This window comes from Leptidea sinapis, chromosome 25 (genome assembly GCF_905404315.1).
Source record: "Leptidea sinapis chromosome 25, ilLepSina1.1, whole genome shotgun sequence".
Taxonomy (NCBI): Eukaryota; Metazoa; Arthropoda; class Insecta; order Lepidoptera; family Pieridae; genus Leptidea; species Leptidea sinapis.
The window spans coordinates 11,556,606-11,576,039 of record NC_066289.1 but is presented as its reverse complement, the minus strand read 5'-3'; the positions used below and the strand labels follow the sequence as shown (position 1 = coordinate 11,576,039).

At 35.4% G+C, this 19,434-nt stretch overlaps 1 protein-coding gene and 1 long non-coding RNA gene across 3 annotated transcripts in view; one reads left to right on the top strand and one right to left on the bottom strand.

Annotated features, from left to right (window-relative positions):
- The window catches only part of LOC126971962 (growth arrest-specific protein 1-like), a 29,003-nt gene extending 17,431 nt beyond the window's left edge, over positions 1 to 11,572 (top strand). Inside the window, exons 2-3 of the mRNA XM_050818495.1 lie at positions 755 to 988; positions 8,047 to 11,572. Of these exons, the coding sequence (XP_050674452.1) occupies positions 755 to 988; positions 8,047 to 8,532 (720 nt within the window). The 3' untranslated portion in view covers positions 8,533 to 11,572. The remainder of the gene's footprint in view (positions 1 to 754; positions 989 to 8,046) is intronic.
- The window catches only part of LOC126971976 (uncharacterized), a 500,026-nt gene that overhangs the window by 78,359 nt on the left and 402,233 nt on the right, over positions 1 to 19,434 (bottom strand). The window lies entirely within an intron of this gene.

Here is a 19,434-nt window from a genome sequence, read left to right as displayed (position 1 = left end):
TTACACATTTGTGGCATTGGACACCCTCTTGCGGTAGCAAAGTCGTGACCGTTCTGCTGGTCTGGCTGGCTGAATACCTCTGAGTTTGCTTGTGCACTCCATATGTCCACATCTCGGGATCTTCTCAGGCTTCTTCACATACTGATAGATAAGACGGCCGCCAGCTGTCCTTACTATCCTCCTCTAGTTTGACATAGTATTGTACGACAATCGTCGTCTAAATAGCTTTATGACAGCTGTTGACATGAAAAGAAAAAGAAACATATCATTATAAATCTTAATATATATTAATCACGTGACACGTTGTTTGTCCGCGATGGACTAAAACTAATGAACGGATTTTAATGGGGATTACTTCATCGAGTGCAGTTTTGTCCAACTTGAGAGATAGGATAGTTTTTATTTCGATTTGAGACCCCTAATTATTTTTAATTCCAATATTTGTTTTGTATGGACATATTTTCTATTAGAGAATTTATTGACGCACGGTTTGACAGTTCTGCTGTGAAACAATTTCATTACAGATAACAACAGTGAGTAATGATGTTCTATACATAATATAGAACGTCATTAACAGGAAGCATATTTTAGAAAATAATTGGTGTTATGAAATATTATTGACAAATACATAAAAAAACAGTATTTTTTTATTATTACAGTTTAACGTCTGTCGGGTCAGCTAGTTTATTATATTTTATTATTATTTGTCCCACTGATTTCTTTATTATTCTTAATGTACGACTGTCGTGTGCAGGTGATGTGGTGGTCGGCGCTGGTGTTGCTGCTGGTGGTGGGGCGGAGTGCCGCCTCCTCGTGCGAGGAGGCCCGGCTGCGCTGCGCCTACCGCAGCGGCTGTGGCACGGCGCTCAACAACTACATGATGCTGTGCAACGAGGTGCTGGCGCAGCCCTCCGACACGTGCCCCGAGGGCTGCGAGCACGCCCTCATTGCCCTCACCTCCACCGAGGAGGGCAAGGAGCTCATGACTGTAAGTTGCTCTATCATGTAGTATCCTCACGCGTTTGAAAAATAAAATTTCTATTCTAAAGCCAACGAAAGAAGATAAATAATGTAAACAAACAAACCGTTACATAATATTGAGTGATGTTGTCATAAATACGGCTGATTCGAACTTGCCTAACGAATCATCTTTGTCTGATACAGACGACAACGATTAGAATAGGGAATCTTTCAAATAAAAATGTTTTGAAGCCCTGGAAATTTCATTACTAAATGTTTTGTCCATCAAAAGTACCAGGAATGTAATGGTACTATTTTTCCGGATATGTCCACTTTACAAGATGCTGATTATGCTGTCGGTACAAAGATGAATTTAAAGAAGTGACAGTTGTACGACTGAACAGAAACTTGTAAAAATTATTCTTAGGTTGCTAAGAAACATTCTATGACTGTAGTACCTACTAATATTTTTATTCCGCTTTTTTACATGATAATGAGGGATTACTTTATATATAATTGTAGAAACTAATTTAAAAATACATGTTTTTCATATAATTTATTTACTTATTATAATAATAATCACACATAGTAGAAACCATATGAGAAACCATAATACCAATACACAAGATTATGGTTACTAAGATAAAAATATCGAACAATTTTGACTCAATTTTCAAATTCCTGGCGAATGTCAAATACTCACGCATAATACACACGTCAAAGAGATAAAAATATACATTATATTTAATAAAACAGGTAAACTAAAGAGTAAATTAGATTTACATGACTTTAGTAATTGTTACCTTACAGTGGGCCTCTAATTATTCCAAAAATATACAATATTTTGTATATAAAAAGTACTGCTAAATTGGGCAAATTTTATGCTTCTGTATCACGGCTCAATTTTAAAATCTTTCCCACATAACATAATAACTATTTGAAATTTCGAATAACTAATGAACTGTGTGAACCAATTTAAAGTGACGCACTTTTGAATTGACTGATTGAGGTTTATAAATCTGCACTCGACTCAGTGGGGTCGGGGTCAATCATATCGAATAAGTTTTCATCATCGCCTTGTTTACGGCGTCTCTTCAATTGAGTCGACCAGTTTATTTAGAGCTTCCCATTACACTTATCAATCTGTGACACTTTAGAAATGCACTTATTTCAATTTATCCATCTTCTCATTTATGTCAGTTTATGATCTCTGTTCTCTATTAAATTGTTTGTTGTAGAAATCCAGGCAGCTCAATATTTTCAATTTTACAAATGAGTTCAATGGTTTTCTTGTGTTTATACATTAGTAGGTACACATTATATATTCGATTCACCATTATCTATGCAGTGGAATCAGCTGCCAACGTACATTTTCAAACCTTCAAGTCATTCGATTTCTTGACAATATCCGCTTTATCAACTTTTCAGTATGGTAATTAAGTAGGTCTGTTACCAAGATTAATACTGGCACTGCCACAGAAGACCATGTAGGTATCATCATCAGCCGGAAGACGTCCACTGTTGGACAAAGGCCTCCCCAAAAGATTTCCACGACAATCCTGCGCTGCCCTCATCTAACATTTTCCGGCCATCTTGACCAGATAGTCAGTCGGTCTTGTGGGGGGCCTACCAACACTGCATTTTCCGGTACGTGGTCGCCATTCGAGGACATAACTGCCCCAACGGCCATCTGTCCGTTGAACTATGAGCCCTGCATGCTGCCACTTCAGTTTCGCAATCATTTGGGTTTGTAGGTATGGGTTTATGGAATTGGGGAAGCTATTTCAAATAGAAAAAAATCCTGAAGAAAATACAAGCATTTAATATACCTGAGGATATAGCCGATCTTATGAAACGTTGAATAAACGTGCATAATATACCAAAATACCAAAAACCAATTGGTACGGTGTTGGAGAGGATGCCGTTGCCTCAACACTCAGAATAATGGTTATATTTCAACTAAGTATCTATATCCTTACAGCATTCAGGCAAGCGCAACAGAAACATATCTGAAAAATGCGTTGTAAAGCAATTTAGAAATAGTATTATTTAACATCGTAAACAGCATAAAGCAATACAAACAATTCGAGTCAATCTCCAGCAATAATTCTACGGTTATTACGTTGTTTTAAATTGGTGTAGTTTGGTGCAGCCGGGCTGCAATAAAATCTAATTTAGACGTCAGATTGGACAAGATGCATCGTCGACGAGATCGTAGAGCGAAGGGCGGCGGTTGACGACCTCGTATTCAACTGATTTTCAACCGACTCCAAAAAGCAGACCGAGCCTGATTGACGTACCAAGGGTTCCGTAGAAGGAAAGAGTCTTTAAATTAAAGTATTGCAGGAGAACATTTGCTATCAGTAGATACTATTGTAGGGCTGTATTGTGTTTGGTGGTGTGTTCATCCTTCAACAAATTTGTTCAAGAAACATGTAGGTATTGGATTTTGGTTGGGAATGGGAAGCTAGTACCTACCCTTACTTTTGATTTACCTGTGAAGTGATAACATTAGGCTGAAATTGTCGTATCTTTTGATTGGGATGATTAGGGCCTAAGCAGCGTACCTTATGGCCTTAACACGTGATCGGAATTGGTACAGACTATTAGCGTACCATATTCGATGGTTTGTCGCAATGTCCATCACACAAAGTTTATTTGTATGACCACCCGGACCGTACAGAGTACGACGACGGACGAATGGTGGGAGGCGCACACCGGACCGGTCGATGGCCGTACCAAATCCGACCATGTGTGTAGGTTATTATTGTAAAATAAATGCGTTCACGTTGCTTTAAATGTGGTCTAGCTTCAAATCTATACAACAATATATAAAACTGTTTCCATTGGAAATTTTAAGTATCTACGCCTAGTTCAAATAGTACATTATAGTAATTCGAACTATCATTTACTTCTTGAAAAAAAAGTATTTTAAAAAGATTTAAAAACCTGCACAGAATGTATCAAACATTATTATTTATATTATACAAGATATATTACACAAGATGTTGTTTTTATCAGTTAAATATAACTTGAAAAATGGAGCATAATAAAAATCTGTATTAGTTCGTACATATAAATATATCAAGCAATATTATTATCATAAACAACATGAAGTTTTTATTAGTAAATTTTTGTAAAAAAATGGTTTAAAAGCAATATCGTAAATGTTCAAAACAAAAGTATTGCGATATTCAAAAGAATTTAAAAAAAATATTTGTGTGGTAAAGGTTTACTATAACATAAATTACTTCCACAGATTGGGAAGGAGCGACCGCCCCCAGGCTATTAAATAATAAGTTTAATTGGACAATATTACTTTGTAAACATATTTTAATTTAGTAATAGCATATCCTATTTTGAATAAAAATATTTGAATTTGAATGAATTTAGATTGAATAATAAGCGTCCATAAAGTATATTCAAAACAGGCATGCAAAGCTAGGGTTGTCAAACTTGAATACTGCTGCAGCAATGATTTGAAATGTAATCCATAACCGGAACTAAAAGCTTTAATAGTTATTTATGCAACTGTTGTGTAATACGGGGTATTAAATCACATGAATGTTTTAAAACTTAATTATCAACAGTTGCATACAAGACTTTATGTACGTTTATCATACTTTATTTACCCATAATATGAATCCTTTATAAAAGATTCTGATACAGTTAGCTTACTGCTAACTTTAAAAAAGCCAGTCCTAGTAACCATTACATCATCTAAACGAGTCTTGTATTGTTGTACTAAATTTCATTACAACACTCGTTTGATGATGATGATGTAATGTAATGTAATGGTTATTAGGATATTGGGTGTTTTAATGTTGGTAATAAGCTAACTGTTTTTGAATCTTTAATAGAGGATTTAATGCATGGGTGTAGATAAAATATATTATAGCAACCAACGGAGTGATTATTGTGGTACATCGTACACCGTTTTTCAAGGTATCGAAAGAGGCCAAAGCGACCGAACAGCCTTGAAGATTTGACGTCTTGATCGGGACCTACCGCAGCGTGCGCAGGTGTTTCCATATCACAAAAAATACAGCGTAAGACGGAGGCTACAATGTAGCATTTTTAAATGTTGCCCAATGCCAGATAATTAGTTCCACACATGCTTATCCTATATTGGATAAATTATTTTCTTTCGTTGACAATTTTTATTGATTCTTAGTTGTACCCGGCATGCGTTGCAATTCCACGTTAAGAATAAGTAATTATACTAATTTAATTATTGCTGTCACCATACTTACAATACACTAGTGTATAGAAAAACACAACATTCGAGAGAGAAGAACATTTCTAACGAACAGAGTCAACATCTCTGGCGCTCTTAACACGACGTTGTCGACGATATTACTTTTCTAAACTGACCGTGATCCCTACTAACTTTCCTAGATTCTTCTATTTGCAAAAATGCTTTCACCAACCATGCTAGAGCAAGAACTAGAGTTCTTGGTTCATTGGACAATAATTACTATATCCGGTATAAACCACAATACACCAAGAAACGAATTGACTCACAAAGACATTTTCTTAATACATACTTATATGAATTATGTACAATAAGGATATATTTATACAAACAAAGTTAATGAGACCCGAATGTTAGTAAATTTTAAATAAAACAAATTAATATACAACATTATTACCATTCTGTGACCCGAGATGGTGTTAATATAAGTCCAATCTAGTCTGCCTTTTATAATTCCGAGGATACTCCCGGCGCACCAGGGACACTCAGTCTCTCATTATTATATAGAAACTATTTTATTCACAAAACTTTTTACATAAAAATATAGACTTCATACATGCATAAGATACTTGAACAAAGTAACTGAAAAGTAAAAAAAAATATTTCCTCTACAGACAAACGTCTGAATCTTCAACTCGTAAGTGAACTTGAACTTCGCATATGCACATTTCTAGTGACTTTTGACGAAATCATAATATCATCAATTTTTTATCTTATGTCTGTCTGGTAATCCAGAAATATATATAAAACATATAATTAGGAATAAGCGACGTATTCTTTTACTTCAGCTACTAATTATGCTTTCTGTGACTTTGTTTTTAATCTATTTGTCAGTAAGAAACAAACGTTACCTATTTGTCAATTAGTCACAAAGTAAATAAACATAACCTGAAGTAGATTACATAACACGATACGTACCTATATATAGAGATATATGCAAATATGCAGAATGTCTTGTTGATTAGTGAACGGCATGTTTCTCTATACAAATAGCGATCAGTTCATCACCCGATAATCAGAGACCAACATGAATAGATTGCGACCCAGAAAATGAATTCAGAATCAATCTAGATCATTTCGATATAATAAGAGTGCATTTTTAATTTATTTCAATTACTTTTGTCTTTTATATAGGTACTGTACAAGTCCATATATTTAAGATGTAATGTTTAGCTGATGGTAATTGATACGCCCTGCCTATTACAATTTAGTGCCGCTCAGGATTCTAGAAAAATAAAAAATTGTGAGCGGCATTACATTGCGCTCGTCACCTTGAGATGTAAGATGTGAAGTGTCATTTGCCAAGTAATTTTCACTAGCTACGGCGTCCATCAGACCGAAACACAATAATGCTTACATATTACTGCTGCAAGGCAGAAAAAACGCCGTTGTGGTACCCATAATGTAGCCGGTATCCTGTGCAAAGGAGCCTCCATAACATAACATAATAAATATGGCTAACCCACGACCCGTTCATTCAATGATAGACACTGAAACCACTCGACGGACGGTTTCGTTAAATATTATATATAGACGCGACCTCATTGTATTTTTGATAATAAATTTTTGATTGTTCTCGTTCTGTGATCGTTAAACCGTTTATGAACCAGAAAGTTATTATGATGTGTTATTTCCGATGAATTTATGACTAAGTTTATAATAGGGGCTTAGTAATTACAGTGTAGGTGATGGGAGTTCTGTGTTAGCTATAAGATTCTTGATGATTGGTGATCAGTCCCTATCGCGCTTGATGAAAGTGATGGAATTATTATTTTTCACTTTTCGAATACAAATAAAACATCCTACTGAGTATATTGTGCCCTTTCATCTCAGGTCCGAGGTTTATAGGTCCGAGATTAAATAGGTAATTTTAAAATCTGATAATTGGAATATGAATTGAATTTAAATATTACATCAAATTTTATATGGAAGAGAGGACAAACATGCGGGTCACCTGATGTAAAGTGATCACCGCCGTCCACATTCTCTTCCAACACCAGAGGAATCACAGGAGCGTTGCCGGCCTTTAAGGAAGGTGTACGCGCTTTTTTTTGAAGGTACTCATGTCGTATCATCCCGAAAACACCGCACAAGGAAGCTCATTCCACAGATTTATAGTAAGTGGAAGAAAGCTCCTTGAATAAGTGGAGGACCGCCTCACATCCAGGTGGTGGAGATGATATCCTAATTTATGGTGTGTTGCTATGTATGTTGGAGGTGTCCAACATATCATTGATATGCAGAAGAAACAGTATCGGAGATAGCACACAGCCTAGGCGCACTCCAGCGTTCAGATTAGACTAATCCGTCACTCTCGGAAATGATATGTAACGCTCATTGAGACCGCGTATCAGTAAGAGCAAAATTTACCAATTGATCTGTATGCAATTATAATGTGGCTTACAATGACATTCTGGCTCCTTCTCATGTCCAAACCACTTTTGTTGGTGCTGCTGCTTCGAATGCCGAAGATAGCGCTACTGGAAACCCAAACGCGGGCAGCTATTTTGGTCGAAGGATCAGCCTAGCTATCCAACGCAGAAATGCTGCCAGTATTCTTGGTACAACTCCTCACAGTAATAGTTTTACTTAATATAATCATATTTAGTATTGTAAATATAGTTCTAAGCATTGTTTTGTTTTAATTAAATAATACTATAACTAGTCCATATTTGAACCATATCAATCGAATAATATCAAAGCAGAACAAAAAATATTAACCTCGACCTCTAACTTCTATTGTTTGATTTTAATCACACACCGCATTTTTTTATTATCACGCTCTAGCGAGAATCCAATCCTGCAATACTCCATGATTGCTTTTGTTTCAGTGCAAATGTGAAGACGCATACTGCGTAGACGCCAAGCAGAAGATAAACGTGTGTCGGGCGCAGGTGCTGAAGGGCGCCGCAAACGTGTCGTCTTCTTGTCGCCTGTCCCAACTCATCTGTCAGGCAGACGCCCAGTGTAGAACCGCCTTAGACTACTACAACGAGTACTGCAGATCAGTCTACCGCGGCAGAAAATGCTCCAAGAAATGTCTCAACTCCATTCAAATATTGAGAAAGCAGGAAAAAGCCGCCGCGTTAACAGCCTGCCAGTGCGACGGAAACGAAGATTACGACTGCCCCAAAATGCAGAGCAACCTTGACAGACTTTGCTTTCACAAACATCATAAAAACCACACAAAGAACCACGAAAAGAGCTTCGAACAGAGACATAAAAAGACGCAGCACTCACATTCGGCAGCGGAAAGAATACTCGTTTCTGTGTTATTAATAATAACTCTATGCATTTCACTGACATCCAATTCGTGACAAATGCTGATCTACCTCAATTGAGCAATGTATACTATGTGAGGACATTAATATGTACATAATGTAAATAGATTTAGTAGCTTTAAGATCATTTGCGAGCGTGTGTGTGTGTGTGTGTTGTGTTCGAATGTTTTGGTTAATATAGATATTTAAATATGTCTTGTACGCTCCAGCCGCCCACGGTTCTGCGCGGGCGTCGCTATAAATAAGGCAGCGTCGGTGGTCCGTTGACAAATGCTAGGATGTACCCGCGAGTGATCTAATGACTCTACGACGATACAAATTATCTTTGACATATTTGGCACAGATGCAACTGAGAGTTGCTACTAAATATCTTAAGTTCGAATAATCGTATTGGCTAGCTTACGTACCTATAAATTTACTAAGTGTGTGTTGTTTGCGCTTCTGAAAAAAATCTATTAAAATATCATTGTGAAGTACCTTCACACAGTCGACAGTGTAGTCAATAAGTTCCTAATAGCAATACTATAAAAAGAAAAGCAAGAATGAATAAACTCAAAATCAACTTGACCTATTATACAAATTCATTCACCGATACAATAAGGTAAATGTATAATACAATGCTGAAGGTATTATGTCTGAGTAACAATGGATGTATAAATTAAAAATAATTTGATATTTTAAATTTTAATAATAAGCATCGTAGTAAAAGTTGGTTTGTAATACTTCCATCGCATCTGATCTTCATTGATCTGCTTCTAGGTCTCTTCCGCCCCATGGTCTCCATTCAAAAAACGGTTTTCCCATCAGCCATGTTTCGGGCTCATTGTCGTGCCAACTGCCACTTCATACTTGCCACTCGTTTGATGGCACCATATTTTGTTCTCTAAGCCAGGCGTCGTCTTGCAGTCACCTGCTAATAAACCCTTTTGATCTACGTAATATTATATGGATAACATTTTTAAAATGATGCATTGTAAATTGAAATAAGTCCTTTTTAATGTTTGTGTAGTTTTGAATTAGACCTATTTAATTAAACGTTTACTGTTAATATAAACGATACTGTAATCAACGCCACTGCTTGTACAACTATAAATTCAAATGTTAATGAAAATAATCATGATAGTACTTACACACTCAGAGTATATACAGACAGATATCTGTCAGACGAATGAAAAAATGCAGGAAGTGGAAGTCCCAGTGATTTAAACCGGCGCGACACTAATTGTCTTTTGGTTAGTCGCCGCTCTTTAAATAGGTCGGTGTCATTTTGCGTTTTTTAGTATTTCCGCGTTATTCTTATAGAAATCTTATTCCAAGTTTAACAATACCCGTGTCGTGATTTCTGATAACGTAAACGTAACTTTCAGATCAAAATCTAGAGACGACCCACAACATTCTAAACAGTCTAAGATTGGTACATGGCGAAAAAATTCCGAACCAGTTTTACAAAATGCTCAAAACTTGTTAACTAAGAAATTGATTGGAGAAATGATAAAATAGAATTTGAGTGTCGCAACTGCGGATCATATAGAATTACAAAGAAATAAAAATGTAATGATGGCCCGCTAACTTTAGATCCGGGAATCGATAGTAGGAAATTGAGACCTGCTGTTGAAATTTGCTGCCTATTTATCGCCGAAGGGCATCAGTACACAATTTACATAATATTGCGACGCCTATATTTTTGTTTCTAGGGTACATTCCCAACTCTGAAACCCATTTCGTGAAATCTACGCCAAACTTCCTTCCAAGCTTTCGCTCTATAAATTTATGCGTTACAATTTTTTTCCAAGATCACATAACCACCAAAGCATTGCAATAAGTGTAACTATATCTTCCTTCCTAAATACATGATAATTACTGGAAATTATTCCTTTTGTTTTAGAAATTCAAATGCGCCGTAATTAAAGTTTTTGTTTAATCAAATTTTATGAATATAATTCCATATTTAATGCACTTAATTGAGATTTCCTTGTAGACAACGTAATGGAAATTCTTCGAAAAGTCGATGCATGAATCGAAAGCGTCCTACAACTCCTCGTAATAAAGAGGCTGAAACCGGTTGTGAGAGCAAGCTCTTTCTTACGTCCGTTGCTCTATTTGTTACCTTGAATCTTTATACTAAACAAAAACACATACATTTACAAAACAAAACATTTATAGATACATCGAGAACCACTTTAACAAATGTATTCGTTAATTTGCAGTAAAATGATTCACAAATAATATTTTGTTCCGTTATACGCTATGTGGTAAGTACTATATTCTCAAAAACTACAAATGAGTATTTGATTTTGTACAATTTACAAAACTACTTACTTGTCATAACAGCTATTTAATTTAATTAACTTAATTTAAATAGCTGTTATTTTAGTTTAGGTTACAATAGTTTTTATTTCCAAAATATTATAACGACAACGAACCTAAGAGGTCTTGGTTACTTTCAATTGTTTCCAGATTTAAAAAATGCATTTTGTTTTAATGCAAAGACATTACGTGTATGTATGTGGGTTATATGCATATGTGTCTGTTTTATTTTTAATGTAAGTATATATTTAAGGTATGTGGGTTAAACTCGAATGTAAATTTGTTCTTATATAATCCTTTATGGAATTCTACTTTAGATTAGAATGCCAACTTTTGCTAGTTTTTATTTAAAGAAGGTTGTTTTTTGCCTTTGATACAATTTAGTATTTTATATTTATTAAGTTTGGCTTGATGTATTGTCTGGTGTAGTACAATTAAGATAGAGATGTTTGCCACCTTCTTAATCGTTTTTCGAATATAAGTTTAGTTAAGTGAATATCGTTTAATTTTAATTATAAAAAGGAATCCATTTAACCACAGTTTACCAAAGTGAGATTATTAGAGATAAAGAAATATGTATGTAAATTTATTAGATTTTAGGAAGATTTATTTTAATTGATTGTCGTACAAAGTATTTTAGAACTAAATTATTTATTAATTTAGAGTTTAGTTATTTCGTAATTATTTGTTGCATTTGTTTCGTTTTTGCTTTTATTTTAAGTATTAGTTGTATTTATTAATCAAAATTGCAATAAATTTCTGTTTTCTACATATTTTTTTAATTATTGACATAAACGCCCCAGCTCTCTTGTAACACCTCAGATCTATAGCAACAGCATTGGCCAATGGGCTTGCATCTCTTGCAAGTAAATTAAAAGAAATGCCGTCATCAGTTTGCCGGCGTTTTCTTTCGACGAATAATATGTGGTCATCAAAATGGTAGATGAACAAGTCCGCCCATTACAATAGATTCACAAATACAGCCCTAAACTTGCAATCCGCTTAACGGCAATGCATCTGGTATTGCGGAAGGTCCAGGGATGGTTGCTTCCACACTTTCCATCACGTGAGCCTCTTGCCTGTTTGCCTCTCATAAAAAGCTTATAAATAGTTGAAAAAATGTTATAAACAGGTTGTTGATATCAGAAAATACAATTTAATTACAATCTAAATAATAGTGTTCAATAAAAAATACTAACAATAAAATAAATTAAACTATTATCTAACTAAACAGTAAAAATTAAAATGTGAAATTAGAAGTAATAATAATAATCAGGAAACTAAATTCTGTTCCAGTAAATCTAAGCTAATTTACTCAGACACATAAAGGATACATTAAAAAAAAGTCACGTACATGTTTAACATATAGAAACAGTTCATTAGAAACCTGTCTGCATAGCTTGGAGAGATGGATGCTTAATATAAAGATACAGGCCACATTACTTCTTCAATCTGATAACAGATTTAGTATTTTGTATTTTGATGTACCTATAAAGGTACCTTTATAGGTACATCAAAATACTAAATTATAATATTTAAATTTAATAAAATGTAATTACAATAATTAAAAACCAGAAATAAAAATAGACCAAAAATGTTAAGGAATGGTAGGAAGGACAGCTTACGATGATATAAGAAAAATAGTAGGGGCAACCTGGTCGAGATTAGCGGGAGACCAGTCACTTATATAAATTATATCTAATTACAGATTAACAATATTAGAACGATCTGTTACTAACAAATAGGTAGAATGCTTCTCTTGGATAGGTACAGTCGACCAGACGTCCCATCGTTTCCTCTGTGTATCATAAACAGTGGCACTGAAGAGAACAGAAGAAATTCATTACAAAAAGTTTATTCAGAATCAACGAGCAGATAAGAGAAAAAAGTAATTTATACTATTCTCGAAGAGTCCTATTAGTAACAAAAGGAAACATGTTTTTGTAAACAACTCTGTTTGCAAAACAACTGAGTGTCTGGGTCAAGGTTCCTTTATGCCGGTAAGTACCTATCAAATTCCTTAACTCTCGGGAACGTTCGACGTGACCTTCGTAACAATATATTGGAAAAGATATTTTAGTGCACACAGACGGTTCTGTTTATAATTCTAAACAGCATGCCTGACGAATACCTCACGAGACAGAGATTTATTGACGTTAGGAAAAAACGAATGAAGCTTAAACGATACATTGTACCTACATAGCTTTAGCAAAAACGACAATGTAGTAACAATACAGTTATGGTCTTACAAATAATTAACAATACTTTTTACTGGCAGTTTTTACCGGCTACTGTGCACTGCGATTTCAACTGCGAATTGTTTTTTTTCATAAATTACAATTTATTGGTATCGTGGAATATTTTGCAGGCGTATCAACGAGGGATTAATATTTTTGTAAAACATTATATTTACGTATCACTATTACCACAGCGCACGTCGATAAAGAATCCCTTTTCCAAGAAAGCTTTTTCCTAACTAACCCACCAATGTTCCACCCTATTTCTGATTAATCTGATTATCATTATTTAAATATTCCTCTTTGTTCTTCCTCTTTAGTGCATTTTTTAGTTTTAAATGTTGGCCGTCCGCTTTTTGAATCCGTCACTATCACCGGTGTAACGGTCCCTATCACCATTAAGATGAGCTGAAGCAGCTTATAGGTACCGTGTCTAAGCAAAAAGAGGAGATACTCTATACTGCGCTTCTTGAGAATCGTTTTTCAAGGCATAAGACCTCACTGCGGCATTGTTTCGGAACTTTATAATAATAAGCTTAAGTACTTTATAGTAAATGGTCAATGTTTGCTATTTCAATGGAGTGCCGGTGATGCAGTTTATTTTGACGCTCGAATACAAAATTTCAGCACTCACATGCCACTAAACGTAAATAATAATAACAATAAAATACATGTTTTTTGATTTGCATGTTTGTATATGTACTACGAAATTATATTTATATCAACTTTCTATCTCATCTAGTCTACGAGTAGTACGTTCATTTTATGGTTATTGATTGCCCTGTCCATTACAATGCAGTGCCGCTCAGGATTTTTGAAAAACCTAAAAATTCTGAGCGGTAATAAAATTTCGCTCGTCACCTTATTATCGGTAAGTCTCATTTACCCAGTGATTTCACTAGCTACAGCGCCCTTCAAACCGAAATACCATAATGCTTATACATTAGTGCTTCACGGCAGAAATAGATGCTGTTGTGGTTCCCCTAATCTAGCCGGCATCCTGTGCAAAGGAGCCTCTCATTCAAAGGTACAGCTTCCAGTACATTCAAGGACTCTTTTTGTCCAGCGTTTCTTGACCTTCTTTTCTTGACCTTCTTTTCTTCGCTATGGTTGTCATGATGTTAAGAGTGAATTTGTGTTGAGAGATCCTAAATATACAGTCAGTAGTTTTGGAATTTCAAATAACAGAATTATTAGGTACATATGAACCTCAGCAGAAATTGTATCATCTATTATGGACTTTATACGTCTAGATATAGACAATGACAGTCGTGAAAACGTCTAAAAAAGTGTTGAGGTTGAGTTAACCTCTATTTTGAGCAATGCACGCACACTAACACAAAGTGACATACAAATCGCGAGTGTAAGATGTAGCTTATCACGCACACAAAAGTAATAAACCTGGCCTGTTTTCAAGTATTGTCTAGCGGCAAGAGTCTCTATCTAGACCCATAAATTATCTAAGACTATGGACATCAATCTTACTAATAAAAGTACATCAATATAAGAGTCCTACCGTCGGCGGAACGTAAGTAGCGGCGGGTTAGGGCTGGTCAAGTTATCCTAGAGATTTTTGAATTAGATTGTGAATTGAATAAATGCACATGTGAACAGTCACTGGAATGTGTCAATAACTTGTTGTATGATTGCGATCTATTTTTTTAATGTTTTTATTTTCTTATAAATGTGGTCAGCAGTGGTAGCTGATAAACTGTAATATTGTTTTTTGTAATTTAAAATGGTTTTTGGTTAAACGTACCTAAGTATCCATCCCTACTCTGTCGTTATACATATAAGGTATATAATAATGTAGACATTAGTTAGCTTGTTAAATACTAAGGAGCTAATGCCAAGCGTGGCTGACTGCTTACGACTTGACAATAAAAATCGGTTTTTCTACCTTGCTGTATTTCCGTTAGAAAAGTTCTTCTTTCTCGCACGAGTTTAGGAACCCCAATATCCATAGATTAGCTTTGTCAACAAAAATAAACAAGTTAACTAAGCACTTTAGATGTAGGTTGTGCGTCATTAAGAGTTTCGCATAATTAGCAATTGTTGGTCGTTTCGTCGTTGGTCCCTTACGTAACGATTTGTTTGTCTGTACTCTATACGTTAGTGTAATGTAAGTCGATGGTATAAACTAACTACGATGTCGGACTGTCAATTCTCAACGTGCGGGGATTGTACGATTTTCAAGAAACATTTTTGTACGTTCAACTACATTGTACCTTCAAACGAGACCGTATTCATTTACACATACCTTAAAAGTCTTATGATAAGGGTTAAAGGGTTACTTTGGTTTTGCAGCGGATTATGAGACGCGATGTTACTCTTTTTTTATGGAAGAGCATAAGCGCACAAACAAGCGAACGGGTCGACTGATGACCGCCGCCCACATTCTTTTGTAACACCAGAGGAACACTTACAGGACCCATGTCGTATCGTCCTGGAAACACCGCACAAGGAAGTTCATTCCACAGCTTAGTTGCACATGGAAGAAAGCTCCTTGAAATCCGCATTGTGTAGGATTGCCAGATATCCGGATGGTAGAGGTGATATCCTAATTTTTGGCGTGTCATGCGATGGTGAAATGCACATAATGAAGCAACGCGCTCGTAACCAAGAGAGTTAAGGAGAACTTAATTCTCATTTTCCCAGTAATTAAAAGTTGTGGTACCCATAATGTAGCCGGCATCCTGTGCAAAGAAGTCTCTGGTTATTGATTTACATTTCGAATAGTCCGCTCAGTGCTTATCTGATCGAACTTATTAAAATTTAATTGATATATTAGTTAGGGTCGGAGATTTATTTTTATTTTAAATTTTTAGTAGGATGAAAAAAATATGTATAGTAAAAAATCGATTCTTCGACTTATTTCAGACCCCCATCTCTACTACCTCGCAACATAATATGAATGACATTACAAGTCTATCATCGCTGCCGCCCAGCCGCCAGAGCAATTACAGGTTGTTGTTTGATGTGTCGATCACGTTTTTACTCTCCCCTTAAACTTCATGATTGTAATTATTGCAGTTTTTTTTTTTTATGGAACAGGAGGACAAACGAGCGTACGGGTCGCCTGGTGTTAAGTGATCACCCCCGCCCACATTCTCTTGCAACACCAGAGGAATCACAAGAGCGTTGCCGGCCTTTAAGGAAGGTGTACGCGCTCTTTTTGATGGTACCCATGTCGTATCGTTCCGGAAACACCGCACAAGGAAGCTCATTCCACAGCTTTATAGTACGAGGAAGAAAGCTACTTGAAAACCGCACTGTGGAGGACCGCCACACATCCAGATGGTGGGGATGATATCCTAACTTGTGGCGTGTCGTGTGAAGGTGAAGTAGGTGCAGTATTTTAAAGAGTGATAACGTACCTTGTTTTGTGGTGAACTACTTTCAATTTAATGTGTTTACTCATTAAAGGACTTATTTGCGTTTCGTAGTTTACAGAATAGAATAGAATAAAATTTTATTTTCAGTTTTACATTATATGTTTTACAAAATTAAAGAATAAAAACATACAAAAACTGAAAAAGGGTTTCTCCTCAGCTTAATGCTGTCATATATTACAGCGCTGGTTTTCTGAGTATGCGAGAAGTAGGTTCAGTTATGTCAACATATCATAACATATCATAACATATCATAACATATCATTTAAACTAGTAATAACCTGGACATCATACGAATTTACATTTGTTACATTTTATCAAAAACTTCAAAACCCGGGTAAGTAAAGTGAGGAGTGTGCTCCACCGCTTGCTAATATACGTCCGTGCACGAAAACAAGCTGCTATCGATGCTATTCTTAATTGTTTCTTCTGGAATACGCTCCCACTGCACAGCAATAACATTCCTTAGCTCCCTGATGTTTTGCGGAGCGGGCTGCACCGATCTTACTCTTCGTTTTAGAACATCCCAAGTGTGCTCTATGGGATTGTGATCGGGACTTCGAGCTGGCCAATCCAAACGTCAAATCGCTACCTCTTGAATATACGCTTCCACATCGTCAGAACGGTGAGCACGAGCGTTATCGTCCATAAAAATCTAATTTTCTCCAATAACCGCTAATGCGGGTTGTACGTAAGGAATTAGGACTTCTGTTATGCGCCGGTGAGCATTCATTGGGAAGTTTTCAATGAAGACTAACTCCGTATGATACAGTACATTAATCACTGCCTTTAAAAATGATTTAAAGTTAATAAGAACTATCAAAGATTCCCGCCATGATACGCAATTAACTACAATTTTTCTTAAAGTCCGACTTAGAGTTCTCTCCTACAGCCTCTAGGCTAACTCTAAGAAAAAAGCGATTGTATTTAAAGTGCAGTCATTGATACATTGACAGATGACGGCTATAATCTTGTAGAAAACTTAAAATCCACTACGTTTTAAGCAACTGTTCACTTTCAAACTTAGCCGGATTATGCTTCGTCGCCATAATATTGTAATTACTATTTCAAATCTATGTCAAATATCACTGCACGTCTCATATTAAACTAAATTTCAATTTTTACTGAGGCAGTCTCGCCTCATATTACCTAGTATTTACATCCTCTTTGGACTATATCTTTAACTTTTTTATGCACCACACATTATAAATATGCCAGTAATATTCTCAAATGATTAAAACCTCTTTTGCTATTGTATTTTCTAAAGGGACAGAAAAAATAAAACCACCCGTTTTTTGCATATGAGTTTATATATTGCTGTATGATAATATAATAATATTATTATGTTTACGCGCTCATAGTACGGGCTATGCATAGTTTTCGGCTAGATAATTTATGTAATGATAAGTATAATGAATAAATAAAAATTAGTCATTCACTGCTTATTTATATTTTAGTCTATTGTCTAGAGATCTTCTATGGTCTACGTCTGGATGAGAGCCAATGTGCGTGTCACCTGGTAAATGATAATTGCCGCCCACGTACCGGTAACGATAAGAACTCATTATATTCTCTTCCTCGAACATTTCCGAGGCCAGCACACGGTAATCACTTGATGGATTAGCCCGAATAATGGCCTGTATCCGAGAGGATATTTCCGTTTTAGTGGAGCGTGAGAAAGTGATTGCACTTACACTTCACGCTTTTTGCTAACACAGGAGTATAGATTTTGCTTGTTTAGTCAAATAGTTACTAAAAGGCACTTAAATTTTGTTGAGTCGGGAAAAAGATACGATCTGCGGATGCGTCTCTGCATTTGAAACCGTGCTTGAAATCAGCTTACAGGGATTTTTATTATTATGTTTTTTTATTGGGTACGAGTATTTATGGCATGTATTTAGAATAATAACTATGCTTTAAAAAATAACAAATTACTCACTCAAAAGTAAAACTTATAAGCCTAGTAAATAATTATAGATAAAACAATAAATAATTTAGAATGGTCTTTTGAACTTGCGATTACAATAGTACAGAGAGCATCAAAGTAATATTAGCCTTCACCTTCGGATTCCCCTCCTCGATTAATTCACAATCACGCACAAAAATTGTCCGAAGCAAAACTCTGCCTACGCACCTTAGGCAGAGTTTTCGTTCAATTGTTTTGTCTGCGCTTTAAATACAACGCCACGCAATGAGAAAGTTTTCAGTGAAAAACTGTCCAACTAACTTAAAAAGGATTGAGTGTCATATTTCAGGCAAGTGCTCCATTAAATAAACATAAAGAGACAGCCGGGTTCTTATGGGCTTATACAATAGACATTGAACATTACTGTGACGAAATAACGTGTTAATTTGAATGTATATTTTAATGTTATCTGTATAAGTTAACGTATACGTATATACCACGACCTTTTAATATGCGATTGGGAGTCTAGTTGTTTAAAGTATGGTAATTGTTTTTTTTTCAAAAGTGGCAATGACTGTGACGCTATATTAAATCTTAAATCACCAGTACAGTTTGAAGGAAACGTATATGCAGAGAGATAAAAGTTATATATTACAAATGCATTCAATTAAATTGTTAATTCAATTAAAATATTGAAGTCGGAATAGCAATTACAGAATCGGCAATATAACGCAAATTGACATATTCTGTAAAATTGCCCGAAGCAATAAGCGGTGTCGTGTTGGGTGGTCTGGTGCCAGTCTACAGTCTACACTATAAACTGATTGCCGCCAACGAAAAATATACACCAGGCACGACAGTTAGAAAATAAACAAATTCAAAAGAACACGGCCAAGACAAATTGCTCTTATTCGACGTAAATCAGACGTCGACCTGTTTAGCAAATGTTTATCATGTTGCCGCTGGTTCATCTACGTCATGATTTGTGGGAGGGACTTTGGCATCTTTTTAATTGCACAATTTATATTTGACGAAAATAATTAATTAGTTTATTCGTAACAATTTTATATTTATTTATTTATTTTATTTTAATAAA